This window comes from Rattus norvegicus, chromosome 8 (genome assembly GCF_036323735.1).
Source record: "Rattus norvegicus strain BN/NHsdMcwi chromosome 8, GRCr8, whole genome shotgun sequence".
Lineage (NCBI taxonomy): Eukaryota > Metazoa > Chordata > Mammalia > Rodentia > Muridae > Rattus > Rattus norvegicus.
The window spans coordinates 74,263,780-74,284,022 of NC_086026.1; the positions used below are offsets into that span (position 1 = coordinate 74,263,780).

At 38.9% G+C, this 20,243-nt stretch overlaps 1 protein-coding gene across 10 annotated transcripts in view; it reads left to right on the forward strand.

The window, feature by feature from the left end:
• Nucleotides 1-20,243, forward strand: part of Dennd4a (DENN domain containing 4A) — a 113,413-nt gene that overhangs the window by 45,649 nt on the left and 47,521 nt on the right. For all 10 annotated transcript variants that reach the window (XR_005488653.2, XM_039082818.2, XM_039082817.2 and 7 more), the window contains 7 exons: nucleotides 9-75; nucleotides 1,397-1,455; nucleotides 3,653-3,797; nucleotides 4,079-4,254; nucleotides 7,863-7,963; nucleotides 12,673-12,891; nucleotides 13,777-13,922. Coding sequence is in view for 9 of the 10 variants with exons in the window: in XM_039082818.2 (XP_038938746.1) it covers nucleotides 9-75; nucleotides 1,397-1,455; nucleotides 3,653-3,797; nucleotides 4,079-4,254; nucleotides 7,863-7,963; nucleotides 12,673-12,891; nucleotides 13,777-13,922 (913 nt within the window). In the remaining variant the exon portion in view is untranslated. The remainder of the gene's footprint in view (nucleotides 1-8; nucleotides 76-1,396; nucleotides 1,456-3,652; nucleotides 3,798-4,078; nucleotides 4,255-7,862; nucleotides 7,964-12,672; nucleotides 12,892-13,776; nucleotides 13,923-20,243) is intronic.

Consider the following 20,243-nt stretch of genomic DNA (forward strand, 5'->3'; position numbering starts at 1 on the left):
TTTTTAAGGCATATTTCCCATTTTATGCATAAAGTTCCCTTTCCGTCCCCTCAGAGGCCACGGATTTTAGTTCAGGTAAGGTTCTTTTAATATGAAGGCCGTATAAATTATTAACAGCTCCATCAGCATGTGATATAAGTGTAACAACGTTATTGTGGGGAAAGTAGCATGAGCTCTGGAGAAGACCAGATATTTGTTCATGTTGGAATCCAGGCTCTTATATTAATTCCATCCACAGAAGAGGACTTCGTGTGCACACACGTAATCCCAACTCCTGGGAGGTAGAGGCAGGAGGGTTGAGAGTTTGATTTCAGCACGGACTACGTAGTCACTTCTAGGCCAGACGTGTCTACATAGTGGGTCTGTCTCAAGAAAAAAAAGTATGCAGATTATGACCCCCCCACACACACACATTGTCTTTAAATATTTGAAAGTCTGTGCCTTTGACAATCATATAGTTGGTTAAATGTATTAGAATAGTTATCAGAGATAGTTGTATGTTTACATATTGCAGGAGGGAGGAAGTGCCTGTGCCTTGGGTGCAACAGGGAAGTTTTAATGACTACAAATGTTTTCACAGTTGAATACATCTCCACTCTTTTGCTTATATCTTGTTTGAGGTCTTGATAATTTAAATTGCCTGTTTACTTAATCTATGAAATTATTCATGCAAAGGAAATATTTTCATGTGTTGACACCATATGTGTTGCTGGTTACCAAAGCCCTGAAGGTAGAATTATTAGTATTAGAAATCATTTAGCAGATAGAAATGTACATAAATTTGAAAATGCAGATAAAATTAGTTGCATTATTCTACTGATACAGATAAAATTTCTAGAGCATACTTTTTGATGGCGTTGACAGTTGTTCTTCACAGCCATTCATTGCTTCGTGACACTGAGTGCCAGAGTGCTATACAGCATACACACATATGGAATTGTTTTATCTCAGTATTAATCTCTGTAGGTTATCCAGTCTCTGTTGCAGGCTCCGCTCTGCTGTTACATTACAAAATCAGCTAGAGTGTGTGCTTGGAGGGATGGAATCTCATGTCTATGTTCTATTAAGACTGCTCACAAAGTAGAGAACCCATGGATTTGTTACATGCCATAACTTTACTGACCCTAAATGTATGGTATTGAGCACATTTAACCTGTAACATAAATTTATTAAAATAGAATTGGGGAAAAGTTGAAGACATAAGAGATCGGATTCAGAGTAAGAAGTTGGAAGGAGCCAGAGATCAGGACTTGCTTTAGAGAATCCAAATAGTATTAACTGTTCTTACGCTGGTGATCTGGGAAACTTCATGGGTGGCCACATTAGTCTATGTCTGTTATGAACACATGGTGTGTCAGAGTTCATCTTTACATTTGCTTTGTTTTAAATCTTCCAGTTATCCCCACATGATAATTTGATTCTCAGTCAGCCTGTTTCTTCACCTCTTCCATTAAGGCAAGTAAAGCTTCAGTTCTGTTTCTTTACATCTATGTGTATACATTCCCATATCCATGCATCTGCCAGCAGTCAGAGGTGGGTGTTGGGTTTCTTGGAAGTGAGTTACAGGCTGTGAGCTTTCCAACATGGGTTTGGAACTGAACTCAGATCCTCTGGAAGAGCATTGGGCATTCTCAGCCACTCAGCCATCTCGCTCTCCCTAATCATTTCTCTAAGTCTAGTGTTAACTAAAGTTATGTATATGTATATTGTCTTTCCTAGCTAAAATTCCAAATGTTAATGGAAGCACTTTTCATTTAACTGGTTTTTTGGCAGGTTCTTTTTACCTAATATTAGGTATTAGGTAAAGTATTAGGGTTAGTTTTTGAGAAGAAAGAAAGGTTTTACAACAGTGTTTGGTATTTCTGTGTGTCCTTGTTATCACATACTATGTGATAATAGATTACGAAGGCAGGTTACTTTTAGCACTAATTGTCCTCTAAAATATACCCGAATACATTTTCTTTTTTAAAACAGGATTTCTCTCTGTAGCCCTGGTTGTCTTGGAACTTGCTCCATAGACCAGGCTGGCCTAGAACTCAGAGATTCACCTGTGTCTTTCCCAAATGCTGAGATTAAAGTTAGGTGTCACCATTTCCTGGCTCAAAATACATTTTAAATTTAATCCAAAATAAAAAAAATACTTATTAAACGGTACATAGTTCATCATTCTAAAAGTTCAGAGAAGTTACAAAATATGTTTTCCCTACAGTATCATTTCTTGAAATTTAATTAGCTATGTAATTTTTCTGTCAGAAATAGTTATGGTATAATTAAACTATTATATTGCACATACCTTAGGGAGACCAGCTGCCATCTTTGACGTTCATTTTGTAAGAATTACAGATGATTTCATCATTAGCCCTTAGCCCAGAGTGCTGAGTGTTTTCCAAGCTCTTATCTGAGCTGAAAATAAGATAGACACACTGATTACAAATGATTCTAATTGGCCAAAAGGGCTTCATTCAGGCAACAGCATTGTTGAGATATAATTTACACATCACAAAAGTCACCCAAGTAAAGTGTGCAAATCAATGATTTTATTCACAGAATTCTACATCTGTATTGTTTTAATAAAGTTTAGGATACATTATTCTGTAATACCAGCCTGTGTTCTTTGCTACTAACTTTGATTCTGTCTGTTCCTACATATATATGCTCAAACACATACACACAAGAGTGCAAACACATACATGCATGTGCGCGCACGCACACACACACACACACACACACACACACATACAGAGAGAGAGAGAGAGCCCTGTTGATCTTTACTGTTTTACAGATTTGTCTCTTGTACATTTTATGTAAATGAAGAGATACCATATTTACTCTTTTTATTTCTCACTTCTTTCCCTGAACACATTTGTATGTTCATTCATGTGTGGCATGCACCACTGCTCAGTCCCTTTCCTCCAGCTAATTCATTGTGTGGATACACTACGTATTGTTTATCTCATTACCTCTTAGGAAGCCTCTATATTTTGGCTATTGTGAATAGCGTTGCTTTGGACACATGCAAGTTTTTTTGAGCATGTGTTTATCTTTTCCAAAGGCATTATTATTATTTTTGCTTCATCAAGAAAAAGTTAACCCGGGCTGGAAAGATGGCTCAAGGCCAGCCTGGTCTACATAGTGAGCTCCAGCACACTCAAAGACCCCCTTCCTCAAAGGAAACAAACCAAAGACATTTCCATTAAAGTATAAGCTTCTAACCAAACATTCTATAACTAATTGAATTCTTTTGAGAGGACATTATTTATACGGCAGATCTTTTTACGTGAACTGAAGCAGATACGCAGGTGTGGTAGAGAATCCCAGTGACCCCAGCACTTAGCAGGCCAAAACAAGAAGATTGACAGCTGGAGACTAACCTGAGCTATACAGTAAGACCCTGTCCCAATGACAACAACAAGAGAAAGATGGGAACAAGCGAGGCAGGCAGATTTGTCGTTTTCCGCACTGAGTGCAGTGCTGGGAAGCACAGAGCCTTAAAGCTCACACACTCATTCTTTCATACTGCTTGTGATAGTGTCTTCCCTGCCCAAAAACTGCAGTCACGTTTAAAGTTGAGCATACACAGCCCTGCTCTCCCTAGATAATTAGGAGTTTAAATTGTTGGGTTTTTACTGTGTATTTTTGCTCGGATTGACAGTGGTGGGAAGTTTTCAACACTACTCCAGAATCTTGGCCCTGAGAACGCTGTTACACTGCTGGTGTTTGCTGTAACAGAACATAAAATCCTTATCCATTCCCTTCGACCCTCCGTGCTCACCAGTGTGACGGAAGCATTAGTGTCCGTGAGTACCGTTTCTTACATGCAGTCCATTCAGCTTAAGCTTAGTTTATTCATGTAATTGAAAATTGTTTTAGTACTTAACTACATTTCAGAAAGTAGTGGACTTATACATTGTTGAAGCAGTTTTAAACTCCTGACTCTTAATTTTAGTTATAATTATTTAACTCATTATCAAACATTAAACTATAGGTAATAATCTAAACCATAATTTTGTGTATGTGCTGATAACTTATGCTTCGATATCAAAATGTTTAATATTCTTCCATCTTTTGTCTATCCAAGATGATTTTCCCTTTCCACTGGCCCTGCCCATATGTTCCTCTCTGCCCATTGGCTCTCGCAGATGTCCTCAGTGCACCATGTCCATTCATAGTAGGCATTGATTCAAGATACTTTGATCTTTATGACCCTCCACCAGATGTCAGTTGTGTCGACTTAGATACCAACACCATTTCTCAGTAAGTACACTTGAGACTTTACAGCCAAGACTCCATAACTTCATTGTCTCTGTATGTGAATTTGCATTTATAATTGCTAACTAGTGTTCTTCTATATACATATATATATTTGTATTTGGAGTTTACCATCTCCTTGTCAGCTCTTGCTGGGCTTCAGTAGAATGTATTTAGGATGTTAGAGATGGTTGTGTTGGAAAGAAAATATACTTTTAATCCTCAGGCTTTAAATGTTTAAGAAACATAATCTTATGCTGACTTAAAAATTTAGCACAAGGCAGGTAGAAGTGGAATTGGAGAGACGGCTCAGTGGTTCAACTTGCAGAGGAAATGGATCCAGTCCCCAGCCCTCACACAGCTGCTAACAACTGTCCATAACTCCATTTCCAGGGAATCTGGTGCCCTCTTTTGGACATTGTGGAGACTGCACATAAAATTGCACACTTAAAAACAACGTTTTTTCAGATGGTGATTGAGAGGCTAATAAAAAATAGTGCCAGTTACCACAATAATTTTTTAAAACCTTTTTCTTTCTTTTTTTCTTTTTGTCAGATGAGTATGGGAGAATCACAATTGAGTTAAAAACCTATTCCTGTACAAATACTTAAATCTTATTTCTAGTATAACACTATCAGAATACTAGTGCATCATAGCAAAATTAGCATGTTTTAATTTTAAAATAATCTATAAACTAATATGTAATTTCCCCTTTTCACAATTCTGGGAAAGTAGCTTTAAAAAATGTTTCTTTATTTCTTCGAATCCCCATTTTTAGATTAGTTTCCCATCAGCCTATAAAGAAGGGAGAAATGGCTACAACAACATGGCACCCACTGGATCAGATTTAAACAGCCGTCATTTAGTCCCACTGAAAATCCCAAAAGCTAGTTCAGTTTTGCACTTAATAAGGAGCTGTGGAAAGGCTTTCCTCTGCTTACTGACTGGTACTGGGGACTGAACCCAGAGCTCATGCAGGCTAAGCCTGTGCTCTGTCACAGTGGTGCCCCCTCGTCCTTCTGTGTTTTAATAAGAGCAGTACACCATAAAGTCTGTCAATTTAATTCCAGAATTTTAGATTGACTCTCCACCTTTGCCATGTATCAAAACCTCAATTTCTTGAACCATTAGAGAAATTGGGGATAAAAGTCATTTTGTTTAGAAGTATATGTACAGTTAAAAGGCTTTTATTCATTAAAAAAGATTAACCTATAAAATATGAGACATATTAAGAACATTTTAATATGGAATACTTAAAGCAAAGATTTTTTTCCAATAATTTATTTCTTTTATTCTTGTATTGTAAAGTACATCTCCATCACACCCCCCTCCCCTCCTCTCTTCCCAGTCCTGCCTTTATGAATCCCTCTCCCATTGCCCTCTTCCCTTTTTCTCAGAGAAAGGGAGCCCCCCCTTGGGTGTCACCCCACCTTGGGACATCTAGTTCCAGGAGTAAGCATCCTCTCCCACTGAGACTCAACAAGTCAGTCCAGGTAGGGGCAGGGGATGTAATGGCGGGGAACATACTGAGACAGCCTCCCTCCACTTGTTAGGGAAACCAAAGATTTTTTTATGAGCATCACTGTGTTTTTTAGTAGGAATGTTTCATTCTTTGAAATAGTAAACTAGTACTTTGCTTTCTCACTTCACAAATGTTAGACAAGACAGTGATTTTCTTTTTAAGATTGATTTATTGGGGTTGGGGATTTAGCTCAGTGGTAGAGCGCTTGCCTAGGAAGCGCAAGGCCCTGGGTTCGGTCCCCAGCTCCGAAAAAAGAACCAAAAAAAAAAAAAAAGATTGATTTATTTTATTTATATGAGTACACTGTAGCTGTCTTCAGACACACCAGAAGAGGGCATCGGATCCCATTACAGATGGTTGTGAGCCACCATGTGGTTGCTGGGAATTGAACTCAGGACCTCTGGAAGAGCAGTCAGTGCTCTTCACTACTGAGCCATCTCTCCAGTGATTTGTAAAACTTAACTAAGTGCTACCAGTGAATGCACACCATATTTATTATGATAGAAATTTCACAATTCCTCTTGATGCATAAGAAAGCAGGGGTTTAGATTTCGTGCACAGTTAAAGAACACATCGTTTACTCTGTCGGTGCTTGGTTTCTAAACTCTTGATCTCACTGTGACACTAAGACTTCTGCCACTAATAATGAGGTAGCTGTGACAGATAGTAATGCTGTAAATGGAGAAACCATGAGCAAAAATGCAGAAGGCTATCAGATTAAAACTCCTGACAGCTGTGTAAAGCTCCCCTACCTGACTGCATTTCACAGAAACAGTGTCCAGGGCAAGTGGGGGAAATTACATGAATAAATGACAAGGCAACACTTTTGTATCCATTTATGACAAAAACATATCTTGAATGTCTACTTCTATAGAATGGAAACAAAAATGCAAACCAAATAAATGTTCTCCTTGCTCTGAGTTCCTCCTCCTCTAGTCTAAGTAAGACAGGTGTGGGAGGATGTAGGGATACTATTCGGCAATGTTTTATCAAGGTAGTGATGTAAAGAGTTTCTACACTGTAGTCTCCCTGTACCATGCACTTAGTCAAATTATAAATGTAAAAACTATCATTTCTTTCATAGTAGAACATCTGCAACCTTATTCTCTACCTTTATTTTTATTTTCATTCTTTGGAAAAGAGGATAAATTATAAGATTATTTTTATGAGATTAGAATTCCTAGTCTACTATTTTTGCTTGTATTTGCTCTATGAGAAGCTTGGGGTGGTTAGAGATAAAGCACTGGCTTGGGAAGTCCTAGCACCCATTGCACTGAGTTACTGAGTTGTCCTTTGTGCATAGAACATAATGAGTTTGCTTGCCTACTCTTTTTGTCTTTCTTTTTCAAACATCCAAAGTGAGTATTCATTACTTTTTAAATGAAAAAATACCGAATAAATAAGAAGGAGACTAAAGAAAAACTATAGTTAAGTTCAAAAGCTTTATGGTGCCTTATACCTCCTGGATAGATAGAGACCTCCTGAAGTTACGATGGTTATAGTAAGGGAGATTATAGGTTCCTCCTACAACAGAGATATTAGTTTATAAGCAGATAATCTTTTTAAAGTTATAAAATGTTTTGTAATATTACACTTTGCTCAAGGAATTTAATATTTTAGAAGCAAAACCCAGAATAATTTTTATTTATGCTTTGGAAACTAAGAAACTAAGCATATAGCAGCATATTTTAATAAGGTCTGTAGTTTCTAGGTTCATTGAAAATTCATTACTACCTTATTTTCTCTTAGGAAAAACTGCTACAGTTAGATTTCCCTGCTGTGTAGGTGTCTAAGCCTTCCACATGAAAGCAAAGGGTATGCTCACCTCAGCCAGATCCTGTTATTAGCATGGTCCAGCGAATCTGAACAGATGCTGTATGCGTATCTAGTTGAAGATTACATCTTCATGCAAATTAATTTCATATCATCACTATCCCAGTCTGCCTCTGTCAGATTTTCTTCATTAACCTGACTATTCAGAATGCGTTCCATTTTTTGTTTGATGGCTGTTTCCCCTTCATGTATAAATGTGTTAGGAATGTACCCCTCCAAAGGTCCATGTAACAAATGTATTGTTGTCTTTTCATCTCAGAACTGGTGACAAAAAGAATGTAGCTTGGAAGATTCTTCCGAAGAAGCCGTGTAAGAATCTGATGAACACACTGCATAATTTGCACCAGCAGTTGGCAAAACGTAAGTGGGCGGCTAAGGGATACAACATATTCTGAGAAAATGACTGTCTGAATTAATTTCCTTTTTCAGCTAAGGAAATATAGGTAATAAAGAAAATAGAGGCTGGAGAGAGGGCTCAGAGGTTAGAGCACTGACTGCTCTTCCGGAGGTCCTGAGTTCAAATCCCAGCAACCACATGGTGGCTCACAACCATCTGTAATGAGATCTGATGCCCTCTTCTGGTGTGTCTGAAGACAGCTACAGTGTACTCACATAAAATAAATTAATAAATATTTAAAAAAAAAAGAAAATAGAGAATGTTTGCATGTCAACCTTGCACAGGGTGCATCTGCTAGAATAAATGCTAGTTGTGTAACTATGCTGCTAAGATGAGTACGATACTGGAACTGATACTTTGTTTTAAAGAACGTGGTTACTGGATATTATAACTCACACATGTAATCACAGCACCTGGGACACTGAGTCAGGCTAATTGCCAAAATTTCAAGGCCAGCCTTGAAGCTACATAAGTTCCAGGCCAGCTAAGCTACTGGTAAGACCCTTTAAAAGAAAAAAAAAAAGGCTATTCTAGTCTGGCATGGTTGACAGAAGCTATAACCCCAAGAGCACTCCAAGGCAGAGAGGCAACTAAGTTGTCGCAAGATCAAAACCAGCCTTTGTACACAAGTTCCAGACTAGTCAGGACTACACATCAAGACCTTGTCTTTAAAAAGTTAGTTGATGCTGATTTTTTTTTTAAAGTGTTCACGACCAGGCCTGGTGGTGCTCAACTTTTAGCATTTGAAGGCAGGCACAGATCTCTGAGTTCAGTTTGGTTTACACAGTGACTTCCAGCTAGAGCTACAGTGAGACTGTCCAAAAACATAAATGGAAAAAAGGAAGGGAGGGAGGCACTCAGAGAGGGAAGGAAGGAGGGGAAAAGGGACAGAGGGAGGGAGAGAAAGGAAAGTGTTTAGTCTTTAGGGCAAAGTAAAGTATGTTAGAAGCCAAATGAGTAACTTATACATAAGTATTTCACAACTTACAGATCTACTTTTTCCTTTTCTTTCTTTTTTTCTTGGATATTTTCTTTACTTACATTTCAAATGTTATCCCCTTTCCCGATTTCCTCTCTGGAATTCCCCTATCCCTTTCCCGCTCCCTTCCCCTGCCTCTGTGAGAGTGTTCCCCCATCCACCCACTCCCTCCCATGCCCTACCCTGGCACTCCCCTCCATGAGGGCATTGAGCCTTCACAGGGCCAAGGGCCTCTCCTCTCATTGATTCCCGATAAGGCCATCCTCTGCTACATATGTGGCTGGAGCCATGGGTCCCTCCATGTGTACTCTTTGGTTGGTGGTTTAGTTTCTGGGGGGAGGTCTGGTTGGTTGATATTGTTGTTCTTCCTATGGGGTTGAAAACCCCTTTAGCTCTTTCAGTCCTTTTTCTAACTCCTCCATCAGGGGCCCTGTTTTCAGTTTAATGGTTGGTTAAGAGCATCTGACTCTATTTCTCAGGCTCTGGCAGAGCCTCTCAGGAGACAGCTATATTAGACTCCTGTCAGCAAGCACTTCTTGGCATCTACAATATTATCTGGGTTTGGTGACAGTATATGGGCTGGATCCCCAGGTAGGGCTGTCTCTGGATGACCTCAGTCTCTGCTCCACACTTTGTCTCTATTTCCTCCTGTGAGTATTTTGCTCTCCCTTCTAAGAAGGTCTGAAGCATCCACTCTTTGGTTTTCCAACTTCTTGAGCTTCACGTGGTCTATAGATTATATCTTGTACCTTGGATCCACTTATCAGTAAGACCACCTTAAGATAATAAAATTCAAAAGGGTACTACAGTGGTCATTTTCTTGAATTTTGCCATTACTGAAATAACATGAAGAAATAAGGATTGCCACTGGCATATTTTCTTCATATATAAAACAGAAAGCTTTACACATCAAAGACGGATGATTTAAAGAACATTAGAAAATGCTGTTGTCAGTGAACGAGGAGTCAGGTCCTAACTGCCTTGAAACCATCTGCCATTTGCTAAAACCAAAATGAAAATTGATTTTAGGATATGAAATGTTTTAGGAAAAAAACTTAGGTAAGAACCTATCTTTATAGTGATTCAGAATTTCTGATAAAAATAAAACTTTTATTTCTTAAATTCTCTCAGTATTGTAACAATGGTCCATTCAGTGTCAAGAGTTTAATACTTATTTTATGAAATACGGTCAACAGTGATGAGGCAATATATACAGTTCTCATGCACTTATTATGAAATGTGGACATAGGAAGTAGCCTACACCTGTGAAGGTTCAAGACACTGAGCATATAGCTTGAAATAGAACGTTAATAAAATTTAGAGGCAACTAGCCAATTCCATGGTAGCTCAAAAGTATTGGAGTATGTATACATATTTTAATGATGTTAAACAGCAAGCTTTAATCTTGTGGATTAGGTCAATTATTTACACAGTTTTGTTCCCTGGTTTGCTGTCTAGAAGTACTCTTACTCCTGTGGAGAGCCGCAGAGTCAGTCCAGCAGCCACTGTAGCCAATAGAAATGACTCAGCTAAGTGGTAGTCTGTCTAGTTCTAGTGAAAGGACAGAAAGCAGAAGGTACAGCCTTGGGTACCAAGGACAAGATACTGCTTTTTTTTTAAAAAAAATGTATGTGTGTCTGTCCATGTGTGTCCATATGCACATGGAGGCCAAAGACTGATGCCAGTGTCTCCCTTGAGATTACTCTCCAACTTACCTTTTAACTCTTGTGTATATGTATGTGTATGTATGGTATGTGGATGACATGTTTGTGTGCTCTGTCCCTGGGTGTGGAGGTTAAAGGACAATTCTCAGTAATTAGCCCTTACTTTCCACCCTGTTGGAGGTGGGGTCTCTTCTTGCTTGCTGCTGCCCTTGCATACTCCAGGCTGAATGAGCACTAGCTTCTGGCCAATTGTCCTTTTCTGCCTCCCATTGTAGGAGCACTGGGATTACAGTGCTACTGTATCTACTACATCAGGCTACTACATCTGGCTTTCTATGTGTGTTCTCGAAATCCAAACCAAGGTTATCAGATTTGCATTGACCTTTCCCCCACCAAGCCTCCTTCCCAGTGTTATGAACTTAAAGCCACAGATGTTTAAGGAATACTGGTAGTTTAGATAATTAACTGTTCCTTACATCTTAAAAGCTCTTAGGTTTTGAAGAATTTAGGAACTTCTGTCTCAAAGGGTCCTTTAAGAGTAGGTGTCCTATTATATCTAAAGCGGAATGCATTTCTTACCAATGAAGCATTCTTTGACATCACTACAACAAAGTTATGGAACTCAGGGGATGAACCTTGAGCACCCTCATCTGCAGACCACATATAAAAGTTACTGTTCCGTTTTTCTTTTTTTTCAGTGTGGATATAAATGCACTCACCTGGTTACTGTGGAGGTCTTCCTCTATTGTTATCCACCTTACTTTTGAGAAAAATCTCTCAGTGAGCCTGGCTAGCCACTGAAACCCTGAGATCTCCGTGTCTTTCCCTCTTCCTTCAGCTTGCTGCTAAAGATACATGAGGTTGCAGATGCATGTGGCAATGCCTGGCTTTTATGTGGGCTAGGGATCTAAATACATGCCTTCATGTGTGCACAATAAACATTCTACCTGCCAAGCCTTCTTCATCCCAAATCAAATTTTAAAAATAAATTTCTTTATAGCAAGAGGATCTGGTTCCAAATCAGAGGCAGGTAGTTAGTGTCAGGTCCTTTCTATCGCCCTTAAACAGTTTTTTTTTTTTTTTTTTTTTGTTCTTTTTTTCGGAGCTGGGGACTGAACCCAGGGCCTTGCGCTTCCTAGGCAAGCGCTCTACCACTAAGCTAAATCTCCAGCCCAACAGTTTTTTTTAATTATTTTCATAATACTGCTCTTTCAGAAGACCCAGATTTGACTCCCAGCATCCATATGGTGGCTCACGATCATTTGTAATCCCAGTACTAGGAGATCCAACAGACCTGGTGCACATACAGGCATGCAGGCAAAATATACACATAGTAAAATAAATAAATCTTCGTAAAAATTATACTTACACTGTCAAATAGTCCCTGATTTTTTTTTTTGTCTAAGAGTCCTCTTGTAAAATCAGACCACGCACCATTGGCAGGAATGCTTCTGTGGCAGTGCCCCCTCCTCCACCTCCCGTCAGTGTGCTCTGAGGTGCTCCTACTATGGAGGGTGCTCCTGCTGATGGCTCCTGGGCTTCTCAGCCCACCTGGGACAGAAGTGACTCAGCCATGCTCCCCTAACAAACTACTCATTATGGCCAACTGGCTCTATCATGAGGCTTTTTGGTTTTTAGTCCTTCTGTTTTTAATCCCGCAGGGATTATGAAGAAAAGGGTCAAAATAAATGTGTATTCTATGTTTCCAGTGCTGTAGTTGTTAGGAACTTTCTTTGCTAGTGTGTTTATACACATACATACTCACACATGCACATGTAGTTATGTTAGAGCATGAACTTACTCTAATAATAGATTTACAGAAATAATTTTAGGTGTAAGTTAGATTAAATATGCTCAACAGAACCTAAAAGTTATAGACAAGTTTTTCTTGGATTCGCATACTATGAAGTGATGTAAATAGAAGAGTTGTGGTTATATGAGCAGTTTTGAAAAAAGATATATTTGCATTAAAATTAGCGTGAGCCTTATTTTTCATAGGCAAAATTTCAAACCCTGTATTTCTTCACAGTGCAGCAGAGACCAAGAGATGATGGACTAATGGACTTAGCAATGAATGACTATGATTTTAATTCCGGAAAGAGGTTGCACATGATAGATCTGGAAATCCAGGAGGCATTCTTGTTTTTCATGGCCTCTATTTTAAAAGGTTATAGATCATACTTAAGGCCAATAACAGAAGCCCCATCTGAGACAGCGACAGATGCAACCTCGCTGTTTGCCCTTCAAGGTGAGTGATCACGTAATGTTATAGCTTTCCCGTTGTTAAGCTTAGACTTGTAACAAATCACTTGTTCCCTGAATTAGTTCATATTTAGCAAAGCATGCACCTCTGTGAGGGCCAAGTGAGTGGCGGCTCTGTAGGGCAAGTTCTTCATTAACTGGAATCCTAAGGAGAACGGTTCTGTCTGAGAACTGCAGGACCTCTGGAGCACATTTAATTTCACTTTGTTGTGTCACATTTGTGTTGAGGAATCAATGATCTCTGTTTTCAGGGCTGCCAGGAACCCCTGGGATGGTCACCTCCAGGCTTGAACAGCCTCATTTGTTTTATTCCAGTTTGCTTTACAAATACTATTTTCTGTCTATACTACAAGGGGGGAAAAGGGAAGTTGGGAAACCCATAGTTCAATTAATTGGTATCATGCTATATATTTACTTTCTCTTGTATTTAATATTTCAAAAAGAAATTAATCTAGTAAATATGTGCTTGGTGCCATGTAATGTTGAACATTTGGAATATATCAGTAAGCAAAAGACGTACTTCTTTCATAGAGCATGAAGTCAAGAAGATGAGCAATCAGAAGGTAATAGAGTGGGCGGATTCAGTTACAGCCTTAAATAGGGCAAGTGCCGTGCACAAGCAGCAGCTGCAGAGACTGGGGGAGATACACTAGTTTATGTCTGACTGTCAAGGCAGTGCCATAACTCACTGAAAGCTTGCCCCGTCTGTGGGCCCCTTTTCTATGGCTTTTCCTATTCCCCATTTATCAAAGAACTTGATTTTCAATAAAATAGTGAACAAAATAAGAATATAGATGATACTGTTGACCAAGTTTCTTTTAGCAAAAAATTTTCTGAATCTATTCTCACATTATCTATTTATACTGAATAGCTTTCTTAAGAAGCCGGGATCGATCACATCAAAAATTCTATAACATGATGACCAAAACACAAATGTTTATTCGCTTCATTGAGGAATGTTCTTTTGTCAGCGATAAAGATGCAAGCCTGGCCTTTTTTGATGACTGTGTGGATAAAGTAAGTAGTCGGCAGTAGTCGGCAGTGCCCTGGCTTATCTTATGGGACTGCTAAAATGTTATGTTATTGTTTCTATTTATAGCTTATAACCAAAATCTAAGATGATTTTCATACTTTACCACTTACAATGAGAGTTTGGGCAGCCTACTAGAAATTACAGCACGTACTTTTATTAAATTTTACTTTATTGTTAGTAGTAGCGTAAGTGCATGTGTGCAGCTGAGCATATGTGAGCAGGGCAGAGAACAGTCTTGAACAGTTTGAGAGTCAGTCCTCTTCTACCATGGGTACCAGAGATGGAGTAAGGTTGTTACTAAGCCTGTGTGGCAAGCACTTGTGTCTGCTAAGCCATCTTTCTTAAAGCATTTTTTTTAAGATTTTTTTTTAAATCGGATTAATTATATACTTATGTATACGAGAGTGTGGGGGGCCAGAAGAGGGCATTGGATGCCCTGGAACTAGAATTATAGACAGTTCTTTGCTACCTGCTATAGATGCTGGGAACCAAACTCAGGTCCTCTGTAAAAGCAGTAAGTGCTTTTAACCACTGAGCTCTCTCTCCATCCCCAAAAAGCACTCTTAAAGGTGTTTTGTAAGAATTTCTTAATAAGGTTAAGGTTAGGTTCCTAACCCTATCTTTGCACTTATAGAGGGGGACATTTTCCCAAACACATGACCCTCTAGCATTCTGAGATACCACATGCTTAGAGTAGAGGGCATAGCATAATAGACGTCATATAACTATTTTTACAACTGAGAGTTAACTTTATACTTTATATTAATTCTACTTTAAATTCATACATGAAACCATTAATTTTCTGCTCAGTCCTTTTATTATTAGGTGAGATGGAGCTGGGTTCATGCTGGAAACAAAGGAAGCAGGAAAACAGTGGCCCCAAACACACTGTCTGTTCTTGAGTATGGTTAAGAAAGTTGAGTTGCCTAGAGGAGACACCTGAGCTACAGCCATGAGCAAAGAGCTTCCATTCAGAAATCTAGCTTGACACGGGACTCAGAACAAGAAGGAGAGAGCATCCTTCCTGGGGCAGACAGGTATCCTCAGGATATCAGAACTTAACAGGATGTGAGGAGTACAGTGGGGAAGGCAGTGTGGAGCTCAGAGCCTACACAGGGTCAACAGAGTGGGGGTTGGGCATAGCAAATGGGATATTAGACTTTGACTTGGATGAAGGAGATGCCAGCATGGTAGGCATGGAATTCAGTGTGTGCAGGCTTGTCAGATTACGGTGCAGAGGTCATCTGCATGGGACAGAGCACCAAGAGGGGATGAGGTCACATAAAGGTAGGGAAGATGTTTACATAAGTAAATGTGTTCAACCTGATAAAGATTACCATGGTCAGGAAAGAGCTCTACACATACAAACTTAGAGAGAAGTAGAACAAACTGAGGTGGGAGGTTGGAAGCACACTGTTGTATCTGTGTACATACACATGTAATCTGTGACTTTGTATATTAGAAGAACCTGGGAGTGCCACACCTTAATACCAAAGAGGCAGAGACTTTGGCTTCTAAATAGCAAAAGGGATCAGGACTCTTTGGAGAAATGATTGGTTACAGGTTTAGAGCAAAGAAAAGTCCTAGATAAACTCTAAACTACCCTGTATTGGGGAATAAAAAATTACCCCAAGGATGATAGAGGCATATAACACATATCTGATCTGAGGCAACTTAAGCATCAAATGTTAGTAACAAATTATTCTGTTGAATAAATGGGAAATCATGAGTCTATGCAGACATCAATTGATAATTCAAAGTCTGATAATAAACAAACTCTTAATATAGTTCACTGTACCTCCCTACAAAATAAATATGAATTGAACTGTATAATGGGAAAGTCTGACAGACACCACATTAAAATTAAGTGGCCAAAGTGGACCCCATCAATAATAGAACAAAATATTATGTCCCTAAAAGATGATATCTTTGTTTCTTTTCCCATTGCTAGGACGAATACTCTGACAAAAGCTACTTAAGAAATGAAGGGGTTATTTTAGATCATAAGATCATGTCATAGAAGTCAAGGCATCAGGAGCTTGAGACATCTGCTCCATAGTCAGAAGACAAAAGCAATGAATGCATCCATGCATTTTCAGCTTGCTTTCCCTTACATGGTCCAGGGTCCTCTGCCTAAGGAATGGTGCCACCCATGGTGGTATGAGCCTTCCCTCCTTAATTAATCAAGACAGTCACCACAGATATAACTAAAGCTCATCTTTCAGATGATTTTAGATTCTGTTAAGTTGAAACTTGACGCTAACCCTCACAATTCCATCCTCTGTCAATTTGTGAGCCACCTATTTGGGTTGTAGGAATTGAACTCCAGTCTCCAGTCCTCTGCAAAAGCTGATGAGCCATCTCTTCAGCACCATTTTTAATATTTTAATAAATATTTTAAGTATACCTTATAAAATAAAATATTGACAGAAATGGGAAGGTATATCTAAGTTTTTCTCTAGAGCCTTTATACAAAAATAATTGTGTGCATGAGAGACAGAGAAATAGAGAGGGAGAGGAGGGGGAGATGAAGATTGATTTATCCATGTGGTACCAAGTCCACTGGTTATATGTATATACATCCTTTATGAACAGTGACATGCATTTGTATAATGTTATTTCCATACCAGGCTAACTGAATCATATGAGACCAAATTAGTGGCCAGGACTTAGCTAGTGACACGCAGCAATGAATTAGCCCACTTGGGAGCACTGAGCTAGCAAGACTCTAAGTTTTAAAAGGAGAATTTTTATAGTGTGTCTTCTTGATGTGTTCACTGTTTTTTCCACAAGTCTGTGTTTTAGTTAAACAAAAACTAGTGTCACGTAGTCTAATGAGACACTTATTAACATTGTAAGCTGCACAAGACTTGTAATTTTACTCCATCTCTCGGACATCCTGTCCTAAGGAAATCTCCTGGTAGTAAATATTTTAGATTGTCTAGGGATTTCTGAAGGTTACTTATATATGTGATGGGAGTCAATATAGTAGACGATTTGAACAATTCATTTTAAAATATGAATTCCAGGAGAGTGAGAGATGGCTCGATGGTAAGAGCACTTGCCACTCTTGCAAAGGACCTGAGTTCACATCCCAGCATTCTTTTTGTAACCAATTTGTAGCAATGAGTTTTTAGCTGCACTGTTTTGTGCTCCAGGCATGTTGCACACTTCAGCCACACACCCAGGAACTCTTTGGGTTTGTGAATGGAAGACACACACCAGTTAATTTTAAAATGCCTTGACTACCTCAAAGGCTGGACACTCCTAAACCTTCCCCTGCTATCCCAGGCCCAATCGGAGAAGTGGCCAGTGGCCTCCCACCTGAATTCTTACATGACTCATTGGCTTTATCTCCTACAGCTCTAAATCTGATCTGTCTCCCACCACATCATGGCCATCCTCTTGTCTATTCCTCTTCCTTTCCTAGCCCATGCAAATCTAAGGGTCCCCATTAGCAACTGGGATCTTTATTGATCAACCAAAAACCAATAGGGGACAAAGACCTTCAGCGGTTGGACACACAGATTCCTGATTAAATTGTAGCTTTAGAACAATTCCCAACACCTCTTTAAGAAGTCAGGATCCTATGAAAGATTTCTTATATACATATGTTGAACTACTTGAAGATTTTACTGACAAAGCAGAAAATCAAAGCTAAGAAGTATGGTGCAGGTATAGATTAGTAACAAAGTTAAGCAAAAATGAACTAATGAAACCCTGAGAATTAGTATAATAAACCATAATTATTTGTATTTGTTTTGTTATAATTCAAGGGACACTTTATTGGAGAAAATAAAATATCACAAGACCTAGCATGTATTTGTATAAGCTTCACGTGTAAAGTTGGAGCAGAAGTTAGTTGTCTCTGGAGTTACAGTGTTAAATAGTGTTCCCGCCTTTCTTAGTCCTGTACCCCATAAGAACACTGAACACAAAAACTCAATAAATAATTTTAATCTGCAAGCATTTTTAAATGTTTTATTACACTTTGAGAATAATTATGTATAGACTGTTCCTTAGTTGGGTAAGTTTGAACTCATTTTTTTAAGTGAACAAATCCCCTGACCTCTGAAAGTCTAACAATGGGAAATAAATAAATGAGATACATATTAGCTCCCCCACTAACCATGCCTATGCTTGAATACAAATTAGACGTACTCCTCTTTTGACCTTAGCATATTCAAACTGGAAACACTTGAGTTCATTTTGAAATGAAAAATGAGTAATACTGAATAGAAATAATAGCAACATAAGAATTATTTGCATTTCATTTGTGACTAATTTAAGAACAATGTGTCCTTGTTCTTCACGTGATTATATTTTAAACCCATGCAGTCTGCTCCTGTAGGAAGGGTCCCGGCCGCAGGCAGTCTGTAGTGGATCATCAGCTGAGAGGCTTTTCTGCTTTTCAAGTCCTCATTTGCAGCAGGTCCTGAGCACATCAGTGTCTTCTGGGAGGGTATAAAGGGAATATGAAAATATCTTAATTTTATTCTGCATGAGGTTGGATCTATTTTCCTCTCATTGATACACTGTGCTTTCCAAAGACAGAGAAAGATGTCTAGGTGACAAATGTAAGATTTGTGACATTGCTATATTTACAATTCAATGCAAAATTTTAGACATACAGTTAAAGGACAATATCTTTGCCAAGGTATTGAATCTGTGGGTGAGTTTCAAACTGTATTTGATTTTGTAGTGCAGAGAAATACAGTTACACTACTTTTGTTCTCAGCCTAACACTGATTCATCTGGAAACTTAAGAATGAAATTCTCTTCAGTACATCAACTTGTCCATTTATGTTTTAAAAGTTCTTGCTGTAATGTTCTATCTTAATTGTTTTAGTACGAACTGACTGCTTTCTAGTCTGTCATCTAGACTTTTCCTCCTCCAGCACCTTGGTTTATTGTATTAACCTCTTGCTGGAGTTGAATGGCCCACTTTGAGCCTGTGCTTCAGTAACTGCTGACTCAGTATAGTTATTTCCCTGTTACTGTGAAGCTGTCTGAAAATACCTTCTCCTCTTCCCCTTGATCGCAAATTTAGTTGAATTGGTATTTGAAATCCGTTGCTGCCCTGTCTTTTACCACCCTATGAAATACTGGCAAAAAGTCTAGTGTCATCTTGACTTCTAGACATTTGTGTCTGATCTCTTTCTTTTTCAGGGCGCCTCTAAGATCTTCAATATCCTGGAATCTCAGGGAATATGGAACAATGCCTTATGTTGGCATTTCTTTATTCAGAGAATGGACGTGTGTGGATCCTTTCAATTGGGAATTCACTTCCTTCACTTCTAGAATTCTTTTTCTTTATTTCTTTCATTCTGCTCTCCCCACCCCTCTAAATTTGTATTATTTGAATATTGGCCCTCCTAACCTGATCCTCATAATTTTTCCCTTTACATCTTCTACTTTTAAAAAATGTATATTGGGATTATAATATAGTTACAGCTCTTCCCCCTTCCCTTTCCTCCAAACCCTTCCATGTATATCTCCTGCCTTCTTTCAAATTTATGTCCTATTTTTCTTTAATTATTGGGGATGGGGTGGAGTGTATGCATGCGTATGTGTTCCTAAATACATAATTACAACCTGCTCAGCCCATATAATGTCAATTGTATGCACATGTTTTCAGGGCTGACAAGTTAGTTGGTAGTGGATAACTAATGCATCAGGGCTCTTTCCTAGGGGAGGCTGTCTGTCCCACCTCAGCTCTTTAGTTGTCTGTTGTTCTTTGTCTGGTCTTGGGACCTCATGAACTTCCCCTTCCTTCCACTTTATCATGTCTATTGGTAGTGTCCATGTTCCAGTCATGTTTAGGAAGCCATGTTGGTAAGATTTCAGTCATGGGTGTAGCTTCTGACATTTCTAGGAGACAGTCTCACAACAAGTTCTCTGTTCCTCTGACTTGTACAGTCTTCTACCCTCTCTTTCACAATGATCTCTGAGCCTCACTTACTTGCACAAGTTGTGTTGTAGATGTATCAGTCAGGACGAGGCTTCTCATCTCGGCATTTGATCAGGTGTGATTTTCCATAATGCTCTCTGACTGTTGCAAAGATAGGTTTCTTTGATAGGAGTTGAAAACTACACTTACTGTGGGTGAAAGTACTAATATTTAGAAAGTAGTTAGGGATTGTGCTGTCTTAATAACGTGGAGCTTGTAGGTTCTTTGCCAAGATTCATGAACTTCACCAACCCTGGGCAGTGGGCTAAGTGTCCAGTACCAGGTACAATTTCCCTCATATTGAACAGATCTTAATTCCAATTGAAAGCTGTTGGTTCCTGCTAAGATAGATATG